Here is a 14,176-nt window from a genome sequence, read left to right on the forward strand (position 1 = left end):
CATGGCTGATCATCTAATATCAGTACTCCGTTCCTGCTTTTTCCCCACATACCTTGCTTCCATTAGCCCTAAGAGCTAAATCTAGCTCTCTCTTGAAAACATCCAGTGAATTGGCCTCCACTGCCTTCTGCGGCAGAGAATTCCACAGGTTCACAACTCTCTGGGTGAAAAGGTTTTTCCTCATCTCTGTCCTAAATGGCCCACCCCTTATTCTTAAACTGTGACCCCTGGTTCTGGACTCCCCCAATCTCGGAAACATTTTTCTGCATCTAGCCTTTCCAATCCCTTAAGAATTTTATATGTTTCTATAAGATCCCCTCACATCCTTCAAAATTCCAGTGAATACAAGCCCAGTTGATCCATTCTTTCACCATATGTCAGTCCCGCCATCCCGGAAATTAGCTTGATGAACCTACGTTGCACTCCCTCAATATCAAGAATATCCTTCCTCGAATTAGGAGACCAAAATTGCACACAATATTCCAGGGGTGGTCTCACCGGGGCCCTGTACAACTGCAGTAGGACCTCCTTGCTCCTATACTCAAATCCTCTCGCTGTGAAGGCCAACATACCATTTGCTTTCTTCACTGACTGCTGTACCTGCATGCTTACTTTCAGTGACTGATGTACAAGGCCACCCAGGTCTTGTTGCACCTCCCCTTTTCCTAATCTGACACCTTTCGGATAATAATCTGCCTTTTTGTTCTTGTCACCAAAGTGGATAACCTCACATTTATCCACATTATACTGCATCTGCCATGCATCTGCCCACTCACCCAACCTATCCAACTCACCCTGCAGCCTCATAGCATTTTCCTCGCAGCTCACACTGCCACCCAGTTTTGTGTCATCCGCAAACTTGGAGATGTTATAATTTAATTCCTTTGTCTAAATCGTTATTATATATTGCAAAAAACGGGTCCCAGCATTGAGCCTTGCGGCACTCCACTAGTCACTGCCTGTCATTCTGAAAAGGGCCTGTTAATTCATACTCTTTGCTTCCTGTCTGCCAACCAGTTCTCTATCCATGTCGATACCCTACCCCCAATACAATGTGCTCTAATTTTGTACACTAATCACTTGTGTGGGACCTTGTCAAAGGCTTTTTGAAAGTCCAGATGCACTACATCCACTGGCTCTCCCTTATCCATTCTACTTGTTACATCCTCAAAAAATTCCAGAAGATTAGTCAAACATGATTTCCCCTTCATAAATCCATGCTGACTTTGACTGATCCTGTCACTGCTTTCCAAATGTGCAGCTATTACATCTTTAATAATCGACTCAAGGATCTTTCCCATTACCGATGTAAGGCTAACTGGTCTATAAAATTCCCCATTTTTTTCTCTCCCTCCTTTCTTAAAAAGTGGAGTTACATTAGCTACCCTCCAGTCTACAGGAACTGATCCAGAGTCTATAGAACATTGGAAAATGATCACCAATGCATCCACGATTTCGAAGGCCACCTCCTTGAGCACTCTGGGATGCAGACCATCAGGCCCTTGGGATTTATCTGCCTTCAGTCCCAACAGTTTACCTAACAACATTTCCTGACGAATGTGGATTCCCTTTAGTTCCTCCCTCGCACTAGATCCTCGGTCCCCTAGTATTTCTGGGAGATTGTTGGGATGAATCAAGGATCACTATTTATACTATGCTGGCGAAGTGGTTATCACACGATTTTGATCAGGAACTAGATCCTAAAGATTAATTTGGAAATTGACAAGCAGAAACAAAGCTGTAAAGAAAAAAAAACAGTTGAGGGGATTTAATCTTCCCATAGTAATCAGACGCCAATGTCTCTGAAGAACACAGCTGCCACTTTAACCACAGGTTTCTTCTAATGACACGTGCAATGAAACTGTTAAATAATGTAACACACAATCTTTAGTATTTTTAACTTGCAGAAATAAAATAAAATTATTGCATTTAAAAAAAACTCCCCACTCCCCCCTCCCCTCCACTCCCCCTCCCCTCCCCATTCCCCCCCTACACCTACTCCCTCCTCTCCTCGCCAACCCCCATTCCCCTCCACATTCACTCCCCTTCCCCCCCATCCCAACTCCCCCCTCTCCACTCCCCCTCCCCTCCCGCCGCACTCCAACCCCCCCCCACCCCACTCACCCACCCCATCCCCTCTCAACATAAACGGGCCCCAACTGCGGAGGCGTGGAGTAACAACCACGCGCACAGCAGCCCTACTGATCTGTGGTCCTGTTGGCGGCGAAAGCCACTTACCTGTGGCCCGTGCGTTCAGCGCTGTTCGTCATCGAACTGCGGGAAACGACGGAGTGCGGAGAGCTGGTCCAAGGGCGAATCAAGCCTACTGATCTGTGGAGCCGTTGGCGAAGAGTGGGTCCGTGGGCAGGAACTGGTGATGGGCGGGCCGTGGGCGAAGCAAGCCTACCGTTCCATAGACCCGTTGGCAGAGAGCGGATCCGTGGGCGGGAGCTGGTGGCGGGCAGGCCGTGGACGAAGCGTGGGAAGAGTGGTTGCCGTGCCCCACGTGGGGCGCGGAACAATCGGGCGTTGCTCTTGATCAAATCCCTTTTTGTTTAAATGGGCGCCGCTCTCCCCACATTGGACCTGAACCAATCGGGCGTCGAGTTGGATGGAAGGAAAATTGTAAAGATTTTTTTTAAATGGGCGGCGCTCCCCCCACGACGGACGTCACTCTGGTGAGCCCCCCTCCCCATTGGCCGTCTCTTGGATGGGTCCCATTGCATAAAATGAATCATTTTGTGATTGTAGTTTTGCATATCTTGGTTATTATAACACTTTAAGAAATTAACAATTGATCATTTCTTTTCAGGCTTTGAACAAAGATATTTTAAATTTATCTACTCGTTTAAAGACAATAGAAAAAGAAATATCAGACAAGAGCATTCAACTTCAAAATAGTTCCTTCGAAGAAAGTAAAACCATCTCTGAAGAGATACAAATACTTCAACAGGAACGAATTCAGCTTCTGAAAAGAAGGCATTGTTTGGATGAGAAACTAGAACTAGGAAATGTTCTGTCACCTGAGGTATTTTTTTTTGTGATGATTTACAGAGTTATTACTGAGATCTTAAATAATAGAGATTTTGGGACTACATTGAAGTCAGTACCAGATTTGAAGATTCAACTTGTGTCACCATGAACAATGCCTTCATGGGCAACGGCCTTGAATTTGTTTATTTTTCTTTCTTATTAATTCATGTCCCGATGACATTACATTCAGGGAGTCAAGATCCTGTATAATTTTCAAGTGAAATGAAGGTAAATAGCAGGGAAAATTTTAAATCTGTCCTCAATTTATGGTCATCCATCTGCCCCATACTCTTCTTTAATTTCTCTGTTTTCATTTCCAATGAGAACTTTCAATATAAACTTACCACACCATAATTACCACCACTGACTCATTGGAAGCTTTCTGTTCTGATTTAAATTAGTTTATTGGAGATAAGGGGACTGAGCACATAATCTTGAGTTGCACCAGTGTTGAGGATTAAGATTGAGGCAATGTTATAACCAATTCTAACAGACTGAGAAGTCTGCTGGTCAGGATGTCCAAAGCCAGATGCAGATAGAGGCGCCAAACCCACGGTCCAAACGTTGAGAGATGAGATAATTTGGTATTATGATGTGGAAGGCTGAGCTGTTTTCAACGAAAAGCATCCTGACATGGTGTTCTTATTGTCAAGATGACCCAGAGCTAAATATAATGCAAGGGAGATGGTGTTCACTATAGATCTGCTTTTTCTGAACACAAATTGCAAGGATCTCTGGAAGAATGTCTAGATTGTCTGGAAGAATGGTGTCGATATGGGCTACAAATGTGAACATAGAAATATATAATTGACAAAAAAGACAAAATATTTGGAGCTGTAAAATGTTTAATTTAGTGTAGGTATATTATTAGTTAGCCGCTGTTTCTATTATAAATTGTGAACTTTTTAAACTCAATTTGAAATAACGTATGAGAAAGAACTATTTCTCTTGCAATGTAAAAAAAATCATTAAAACCCTCTTCCACTTGATTATTTATGGTTCTTTTGTTATTGTGCCATGTGCAAGAAAGAGCGAGTGCCGTAATTTGAGAAGCAAACCAATGCATTGGATTTAATTTAGTTTAGAGATACTTAATAAAGTGGAAACAGGCCCTTTGACCCACTGAGTCCGCACTGACCAGTGATCACCCATACACTAGTTCTATCCTGCACACTAGGAACAATTTACAGAAGTCAAATAACTGGCAAACCTGTAAGTCTTTGCAGTGTAGGAGGAAACCGGATCACCTGGAAGAAACCCATGCAGTCACAGTGAGGAGATACAAACACCTTGCAGACAGCACCCATAGTCTGGACTGAACCCTGGCCTTCGGCGCTGTAAGGCAGCAACTCTACTCTTGTGCAGCGTTTAGTTTAGAAATACAGCGAGGAAACAGGTCCTTCGGCCAACCGAGTCCATGCCGACCAGTGATGCCCGCAAACTATCGCTATCCTACACACTAGGAACAATTTACATTTTTGCTGAAGCCAATTAGCCTACAAACCTGTACATCTTTGGAGTGTGGGAGGAAACCGTAGCTCCTGGAGAAAACCCACACGGCCACGGGGAGAACATACAAACTCTTTACACTTTAGTGCAAAGAATTTTAAATAGCTCAAAAATTGTAGATTAACACATATTTTAGTAACCTAATCATCTATAATGAGGAATTGAGGATGAAATTTTGAAATGCTACTGTGCAGAATCAGGCCATTAGACATTGTCAGTATTGACTCTTTGAATCATCTATCCAATTAATGTCACTTCCCTATTTCTTCCTAATACTGGAATTTTTTTACCCTTTCAGCAACATATAATTCCCTTTGAAATTTGCAATCAAACTATTTCCAGGAGATGTTCAGAATTTGAGAACTATGGTAATGCCAGAAGTTAGGCCAACATACGTAGATGATTTAATCACATCTATTTTGTTTCTCAGGAGGAGCGAGTACTACTCCAATTAGACGAAGGTATTGAAGCAGTGGATGCTGCTATAGAATACAAAAACGAAATAATTCACAATCGCCAGCATTCAATGAAAGCCTCAGACAGTAACCTTTCCCAAAATGAGGAGAATGTGATGTTTAAACTAGGTGCTTTATCGGCTGCTGAGACAAGAGTTCTTCTCTGCAGATATTTTAATAAGGTATGGTCCTACTTTTCACAATACATAATCTTAAAACATAGTTAGACACAAAATGCTGGAGTAACTCAGTGCGACAGGCAGCATCTCTGGATTGAAGAAATGGGTTGAGGTTGAAGAAGGGTCTCGATCCGAAATGTCACCCATTCCTTCTATTCAGAGATGCTGCCTGTCCCGCCAGCATTTTCTCCAGCATTTACTCCAGCATTTTGTGTCTATGTTCAGTGTAAACTAGCAGCTGCAGTTCCTTCCTAGACTTAAAATATAGTTTATAAAGAACGTGATTCACTGATTATGAAAATAATTTCATTTATTTTGTCATTTTGTTTCATGTGATGAAAAGTTAGAATGTAAAAAAGGTCATGAAAAGCAGAATCAAGTAAATTTAGTGTAGCATAATTCTAACTCTGACAAAAAATATTTTCTTTAAAAGAAGGTAATTCATCAGTGTAAAATTATTCTGTCTGAATCTTGGCAATTTTTTAAACGAGATGTTCACGTCACAGATATTGTATATCCTCAGAAGGCAGTGGAGGCCAATTCTCTGGATGCTTTCAAGATAGAGCTAGTTAGAGCTCTTAAAGATAGCAGAGTCAGGGGGTATGGGGAGAGGGCAGGAACGGGGTTCTGATTGAGAATGATCAGCCATGATCAAATTGAATGGCGGTGCTGGCTCGAAGGGCCGAATGGCCTACTCCTGCGTCTATTGTCTATTGTCATTACATTGTGGTGGTTTATGGTCACAGTGTTATACATGTTGCACTGCAGGGCTTGATTGATTGAAAGATACAGCATGGAAACAGGCCCTTCAGCCCACCGAGTCCATGCCAATCATCCACATTGTTATTTTGTTATTGTACCATGTTCAAGAAAGAGCCAGTACCGTAATTAGTGAAGCATAACAATGCATTGAATTTGGTTTAGTTTAGAGATACAGTGTGGAAACAGGCCCTTCAGCCCACCGAGTCTGCGCTGACCAGCGATCACCCGTACACTAGTTCTATCCTACACATTAGGAGTAATTTACAGAGGCCAATTAACCTATAGACCAACACGTCTTTGGAATATGGGAGGAAACTGCAGAACCTGGACGAAACCCACAGTCACAGGAAGAATGCGCAAACTCCGCACAGACAGCAATCAAGGTCAGGATCAAACCCAGGTTTCTGGTGCTTTGAGACAACAGCTCTACCAACTCTGCGACTGTGCTGCCCAGCTTCTAAGCTGGATTTATAATGCAATATTGGCCAAATGCTACATTACCAAAAGTGGGACCTTGAATTAGAATGCTAAACTGTTCATGTGATTTGTTAAAGATAGCATGTGTATAAGAAAAGTAGGAACAACCAAATTTTATCTCATCCAATAACACACTGAAAAATTGGTCCTTAATTGTGTTCATTCTGAGATTTGTTCTGAGCAAATTGGCTTCCTTTTTTCTCAGTGCTAAAATAATCAATGCCAAAATAAGATACAAACTATGTTGTCAATATTAACTGAACAATTAACATTGATGTTTAGCTAAAGCTTATAATGTTTTAATTTTGACAGGTGATTAGCTTGCGTGAAATTGAACGCAACTTGCAGGTTCAATGTGCAGAAATGTCTGAGAAAGTAACTGAACACGAGAACATGGTCCATGAATTAGAATCTGCAGTGGAGCGTTTGTCAATGGAAATAGATCGACGACTGACAATGCAACAGAAGGAACATGAACAGAAAATGCAGCTGGTGTTGCAGTATTTTAAAGGTAGTCGATCCTTGCTGTTAAACGTTAACATTGTACTCATAGCATCTATGTGGACTTGTAAGCAAGCAGTGCATAATTACAGTTCTCATATTTCCAGACATGTTTGTACATGTTTTGTTAGAATTAATTGATTTTATTTGCTACTACTCATTTAATCAGAGATCATGGTCTTTTACCTTTTTTTCCACTAACCATGAGGAAACTTCTTGCTCTGCCTTTCAGATTTTGTCTTTCTTTCTTCTGTTTTTTTCCTTGTAACTCTAGTTTGCCTCTGTCTATCTTTGCTTTTTATGCTTTTCACTGCATTCAAGTCAGGAGTTGGGTAAATGTGGTGCTACACCCATGTCTTGTACTCCAACAGTAACTTTTGTTTCTGCTAATTCTTAGCTCCTTTGTGAATCTTTGTCTTTTCCCCAATGAACTTGTACCTTTCTTGTGATTTTGCAAGAGTGGGCTTTGCTCTTATTGCTAGCATCTTGCCCTCTCAGAATCTGGTATGAGCTTTCTAACATTTAACTCCTTTATTTTTCTAATTTCTTCACTTCACTAAAGGAAAATCATTGAAGAATCCTTTTCATCCAAACATTCGACTCCATGCCCTCTCTGATTCTTGCATGGAGGTTTTGTTTGTTTTCAAGTGTCCATATTTTGTTTAACAGAACAATAACTAGAATAGTGAAAGTAATTTCTCTCTACATTTCCCTATATTATGCATTTTCCTTTACCCTCTTTCTCCACATAATGATAAATTGTAAGTAATATTTATGCTACTAAATAACCACTTCAAGATTGATGGAATCTGACCACCAACCCCTCACATTCAATGGCATTATCATTGCTCACTTCCCCTTTATCTTGCATCCAGGGGAGAGGTTATAATTGACCAGTCATAAAACTGGTATAAGAGAAAGTCCAACACAGACTCACTTCCCGATGAAGTATTTTTCACTATTGTTGTGTTCGATAAATCACCGGATTCAGACAACAGAGTTAGATTCACCAGGTATTTTATTACACTTCCAAATAAGGCACATATATTCATGTATCCCCTTATGCACTCGCAAACCCCAAGTAAAACGCAAAGCACACTGCAAGATGTTCCTGTTCTTGATCACCTGTCACTGTCCGCGACACAGTCCAAGGCTGGCTCCCTCCTCCGAAAGGTCGCCTGACACCATCCTTTAAGGCATTTCTTATCTGAGCAGAATGTGCCACTGCCCCCTCCCCGAGCCAATCATAAGTCCCCTTGTCTGCAACGTTTCTGCACTGCTAGCGGCAGGGGGCGCAGGTGGTCTACCCAACTATTGCTGTTGTGTTTTGCTCGACAAAGTTACACTTTCCCATGAGAAGAGTCAGACTTGTGTGATAAGAGTCAGACTTCCCAGGCATTGTGCACAGGTGCAAGATCATCTCTGGGAGACGGTGCATTTGAATCTTGTTTTCGAAGGGTATGGAATGCAGTGCTGCTAATTTAGCTGATAACTCCATTTTAGCTGAAATTGTCTGTTTAACTCTTAACACCAACTATTTATAAGATACAGGTAAAGAGTATGATGGAATACTCACCAATTTCCTGCAACACTTCGGACACAATTCGGAACAAAGCCGCCAATTTGGCAGCCTGTTCAGAATCCACATACGTCAGGCTTCGTTCATAGACTATCCAGTTTTCATAGTGTGCATTGTGTACAAAATAGTCTATATCAACACATATTTCAATCTGTCCTCTAGCACCCAGAAGAATGACAGGAGTGGGTAAATCCGAATATCAACAATTATAAACTCCCCACCAAACAACACATCCTCCTTTTTTAGAAATATATTGCTATCATTATTCCTTTATGAACCAACCCCTAGAATTCTGTACCTAACAACACGGGGAGTTCTTCTCGAGAAGAACTGCAATAGTTCCGGAAGGAATTTGTTAGAATTTATACTCCTGTTGCTTTCCTGATACCAGGTATACTAGGATAACATATGGATGACAAGAAGTTAATGTTAATTAAAAACTATGGACCTAGATGTTGGAGGATGTTTTTTGGAAGGCGTGAATCATCATTATAATATTGGCCAGTGTTGAAGCCCTCAGCGAATGTGCATTTTCAGAGTTATAAATGAAATGCCTGCTACCATAGTTGGGGAGTCCTGGTGTTCCGGAAACCAATTTAGACCTAGGAGCATCAGCAGTGGATGTGTGTTCAGAGAGGTTTTACTGGAGGGGTGACTGTTGAGTGCGGAGGAAAGTTCATTGGTGCCTCACTGATAAATGGGCTGGGATTCCAAAGTGCCTATGGATCGCTAGGTGCTGTTAGGTTGAGAGCTTGGGGCTGCAGAGGCTGGGAATTGTGGAGAAACTGGAATGGGCAATTAAGAGTCAGGAGCAGAATCAACATCTCAGTGGCAGCTCGGAGAGCTGCTGCCTCACAGAAACTGGGGTTCGATCCTGACCTCGGGTGTTATCTATGTGGAGTTTGCTCTCTCTCCCACATCCTAAATATGTGTGGGTTTGTAGGTTAATTGCCCTAGTCTATAGAGAGTGGTTAAGAAACTGGAATAACATAGAACTAGTATGAATGGGTGATGAGTTGTCAGTGTGGACTCGGTGGGCTGAAGGGCCTGTTTCCATGCTGTGTCTCTAAACCAAATCTCAGGAGATAGGGTGTGGATCAGACAGTGAGTTTGGAGTTAGAGACATCAGTGGTAGTTTGTAGGTGTCTGGTCAGGAGCCTGACTGAGGAGAGTGGAATGGTGGAGTGTGAGGAATCAGAGTAGGAAATTTAGTTCCATGTATAGTTGAGAAGTATCTTATGTGGAATCCCATTCCAGCATCATTAATACGTTATGAAAGTTTCAGGGGTGTCAGTTAATTGTCGCTCACAAAACAATGATTCAGTTTATCGCACAACGTTCTGCAGGGAACATTGCAAGCACAATGACAGCATTTGATCATCTCAGAGATTAAAAACAAGCAGAAACTCCAAATCAAATTTACATACTAATGTTAAACGTGACAAAGAATATCTCAACTGGCATTTTATGCCCTACTGATCCACACTAGACCCAATTGCACTGAAAGTAAAGTAAGACAGGATCTAATACTAAAGCTAGAGAATTATTAATATCTCTGTGTCAAATGATTGCATGAATAAAATGCTCAACCCCAAAATAAAATATTTGTATTTTAATTATGGCCGTTCATGGCCTCAAGTCATCACAAAGTAATTCACCGTCAGGAATACTTTGGAGGATTATAATCACTACTGCAATGAACTGGGAGTAAAATGAAAGGGATCAAGGGAGACCTGGGGTGGGAGGGGGGTTGGCGGCTGGTACAGATGCAGATGAGGGAGGCAGCAGGCGGAGCAGGTCGATGGAGAATGAAGGAGGAGGTGTGGGGGATATGAGAGAGTGGGGACCAAGGAACAGCGTGTGGGCAAAAAAAATGTGTGTATGTGCTTGAAGTGTATGTGTCTAAATCCCCTTATAGCTATGTGCTATTTTTGTACAGCAGGACCTGGACTTCATTCATTCTGGCCATCTTTGTCATTGGACTGATGCGCAACTGCTACCACACATGGAATGAATGCACATAGATACATTTTCCATTCCCTAAAACATAGAACAGTACAGCACAGCACAGGATGTTTGTTTCTGTGAATCATTTTGAAGTACTTGCACAATTTTTGAAATTAATGTTAAATTAGAAAGAATTTTCTTTCCTTTTTTTCAGAGAATACTGGTGAAGGCTTTGCAGATGGCATTAAGGCATACGAGTCAAAAATTCAAGAGCTGGAAAAAGACTTGTACTTTTATAAAAAAACAAGCAGAGAACTGAAAAAGAAATTGCGTGAACTGGCTGAATCACAAGAACAGAATCAGCAAGTGACAGCTTCAAGAAGTAAGTAGCTGAAATGTTTTTATTCTTATTCAAATTGGTTTTTATAAGCACTTTTTATTTTTCTTCACCTAAATAAATACCTTCTCTTCACATACAACCAATTGAGTGAGTTACTGGCTTACGGGCTTCCTCTAGATTGTTGTAGCTGGAGATGAATAAATATTACCTCAAATCTCTTTTTAAAAACTTTTACCTCTTTATTATGGTATTTAGATTCTGCTTGATGATTCTGCATGATAACAAAATCAGAGGTTTCTGAGCATTTTAGAACTAGATAATGCAAAGGGTGTGGATTTAAAATAAAACGTTGATCTTAAGATGATAACATTTGTTAAGTTGGCCCATGTTAATGTTTATCCTCTCTGTGATTAACGATCCTGACCTCATTTGGATGCTCAGTTCTCACTCACATCATTTAATTTATTTATCAGCCACTTAGCTAACTAATTCATAAACATTGGTATAGTTGGTCATAATTAGTTGGTGTACGAAGGACTCCACTGTTTCTCGTCCACTGTGTAGAGATTTTTTAAAACAAAGATTCTCTTGCTATCTGTCTTAAATTCTCTTACATTTGATCATACATTTATGTCCCTTTATTATATTTATCTCCATTCAATCAATGGAGATTGAATACAGCCTAATTCTAGCCTGGTGTTCAATCATAATGTTAAGCACTTCCATTAAATCAACTCTTCGCTGTGGTGGAGGGAATTATAACTATGGGATGAGAGCTAAAATTGATTGAAGATCTGTTGAATTGCCTCAACTGCCCGTCCAACATTGCCACTTCCTGTCCTAATGAAATAGGTCAAATTAATAGACAGCCAAATAAGGGCCAATAATTTGCAAAATATGCATACACTGAAGTGCAAAATCCTCTTGCATTAAAGTTAATACAAAAAATTTACCACACATGTTAAATTGTGAAAACCTAGCAGTTATAATGGTGGCATATAAAAACATTTGCCCTTAGATTTGCATTTGGATTTGTAAGTGAAGAATGCAAATGAACTGCCAAAGTAATTAACATTAGCCATTACTTAAAATAGTAATTAATTAATAATTAATTTTAGTGATTAATATTGCTATTAAAATTATTCAGGCAGATTTAACCCCACTATTAGCCATGACTCACATATGAAGTGGAAAACTATCCTCATTGTTCTAATTTAAAAAAAGAACAAAGCGCTGGAGTAATTCAGCAGGCCAGGCAGCATTTCTGGAGAACAGAAATAGGTGACTTTTGGGGGGCCCCTCTTCAGAGATGCTGCCTGACCCACTGAGTTACTCCAGAACTTGGTGTCTTCTTTTTATAAACCAGTATCTGCAGTTCCTTGTTTCTTCATTGTTCTGATGATTGATAATACTTAAAAATGTTATAATGGAAAGTAATATATAAAAATTAATTTGAATGTAGGCGATGGTACTGGTGATGGAGCATCTAGTCCAAAAGGAGCAGATATTTATACAAATGATCAAAAGTGGGCTTCAAGACCATACAAAAGTATTGAAGAATATAATAGTCTTCTGGCAACATCTGGAGCAAACAGGAACCAAAATGTTTTGGAAGAAATTTCTGAAACAGGTCAAGTTTCCACAAGAATGATTTCAGAACGAGGAGATTCACTCAGTTCAGAAATAATAGATGGTGCACAACAATCAAAAGGCTCGTCATCCAAATCTACTCAGATATTTGAAAAACCATCACATATCATTACTCCTGTAAGATTATCCCGCAAAGATTTACGGCAGATTACTACAACACAAGTGTCCATGAAGCGTTCAAGTTTCAGTAGCAGTGTGAGCTCTGTCCCTACAGATTCTATTGAGATAAGTAGAAAATCTCTGGACTTAAATACATAGTACAGCATTTTCTAGTTATGAATCTTGCACTGTTCTACTGGTACAACACAAACTAATTATTAGTTTGTCGAGCAGAATATACTCTTAAAATGTGTGCTGATGTAAGGGGATGATTCATAATGAACCTGTTACTTATTCCAAATTTCACATGATGGGAGTTAGAACATTTGCTGAAATAGGATCACCAGCAGAATCAAAAATACTACAAAGCGATGTTGCCTCACTAGATTTCTGCAAATAGCTTCTGATGACTACTATATGATAGCTATCTGTAAATTCAAGACAGCATTGTCAGAAGACTGGTGTTATGTGGGGGAGCAGGACCATTCAAAACAGTGGGAATAAAACAATGATCAATGCATTGTTTGAAGGGCTAACTGAAAAAAATCCTATTCAGAACTGATATGCACTTAATCACAAAATAACTATCTTTCTATTATCGTTGCAAGGGTGTAGAATTTGATATAGCTATTCTATTAATTAAAAAAATTAGGGATGTTTTTTTACACAACTAATTTAGGCTAAATTTAATCAGCTGCCCATAATTGGTGAACTAATTAATAGATAGTAAACATTTTAAAAATTTCTTGCTTGAAGAATATGAGGATTTAAATTAGTACCACAGGCAGAAACAACAGCCTATAATTTCCATCAAAACCACTTATTAAAAAGTGTACTGAATTTGTAGTATACCTGCAGGTGACAGGATAATTTTCAACTTTAATGCTTGTGGTTCAAGTCTCACTCCAGCATTTGTCTATAAACTTGTTGCTAGTGCAATACTACATATTATTGGTGATCCAATAAGACATTGAAATAGAGCCACATCGGGTGTTTCAGGTGGATATGAAATTACCCAGGCCACGATTTGTTAAAGATTATGAGTATTCTCATGTTATGTTGCCCATCTATCTTCTCTCCCCCCACAAAGCAGCTCAGCTCCAGTTATCAGAAACCACCAACATTAAACTATCCTTATTTTGATCATACATTGCATTGAACACAGCAGTAGTTTCAAAAACAGTAACACTGTTGCAGCAGAAAATTCTGTTATGCGGTTATGGTTGGGGCACATTGTTGAGACAAACCAGAAGCAGCTTTTTTTTCCATTGGTCGTACGCTACCTGACCTCTGGATGTGCTTGAATTACATTGTAATAATATAATAGTGATAATATTGAAGTTTTTGAACACGCATTTTGTTAACAACATGAAATTTCTCAACATGGCTCAAGCAATAATTGCAATATCAGAAAACAAAATCATACTAGCAGGAAATAGGGTCTTGGGTTCGCAAGTATCCACAACCAATTACGAATGCTGTTTGATATTTTCCACGTGTACAGTGAATGTACCATTATGTTTCAAATGTAGCACACATCTGTTCTTTACAGTGCTGTGGTATGTAATTCAATGTTCCAAATATTTTGTTCACTTTTGTACTTTAATGAGTGTCTTATCATTCCAGTTCAATGGTTTGTTAAAAT

At 39.9% G+C, this 14,176-nt stretch overlaps 1 protein-coding gene across 2 annotated transcripts in view; it reads left to right on the plus strand.

Moving 5' to 3' along the window:
* The window catches only part of LOC144592019 (kinesin-like protein KIF27), a 48,762-nt gene extending 34,586 nt beyond the window's left edge, over nucleotides 1–14,176 (plus strand). For both annotated transcript variants that reach the window (XM_078396186.1, XM_078396187.1), the window contains exons 14-18: nucleotides 2,813–3,028; nucleotides 4,973–5,179; nucleotides 6,728–6,926; nucleotides 10,657–10,824; nucleotides 12,245–14,176. In XM_078396186.1, the coding sequence (XP_078252312.1) occupies nucleotides 2,813–3,028; nucleotides 4,973–5,179; nucleotides 6,728–6,926; nucleotides 10,657–10,824; nucleotides 12,245–12,690 (1,236 nt within the window). In that variant the 3' untranslated portion in view covers nucleotides 12,691–14,176. The remainder of the gene's footprint in view (nucleotides 1–2,812; nucleotides 3,029–4,972; nucleotides 5,180–6,727; nucleotides 6,927–10,656; nucleotides 10,825–12,244) is intronic.

This window comes from Rhinoraja longicauda, chromosome 3 (genome assembly GCF_053455715.1).
Source record: "Rhinoraja longicauda isolate Sanriku21f chromosome 3, sRhiLon1.1, whole genome shotgun sequence".
Taxonomy (NCBI): domain Eukaryota; kingdom Metazoa; phylum Chordata; class Chondrichthyes; order Rajiformes; family Arhynchobatidae; genus Rhinoraja; species Rhinoraja longicauda.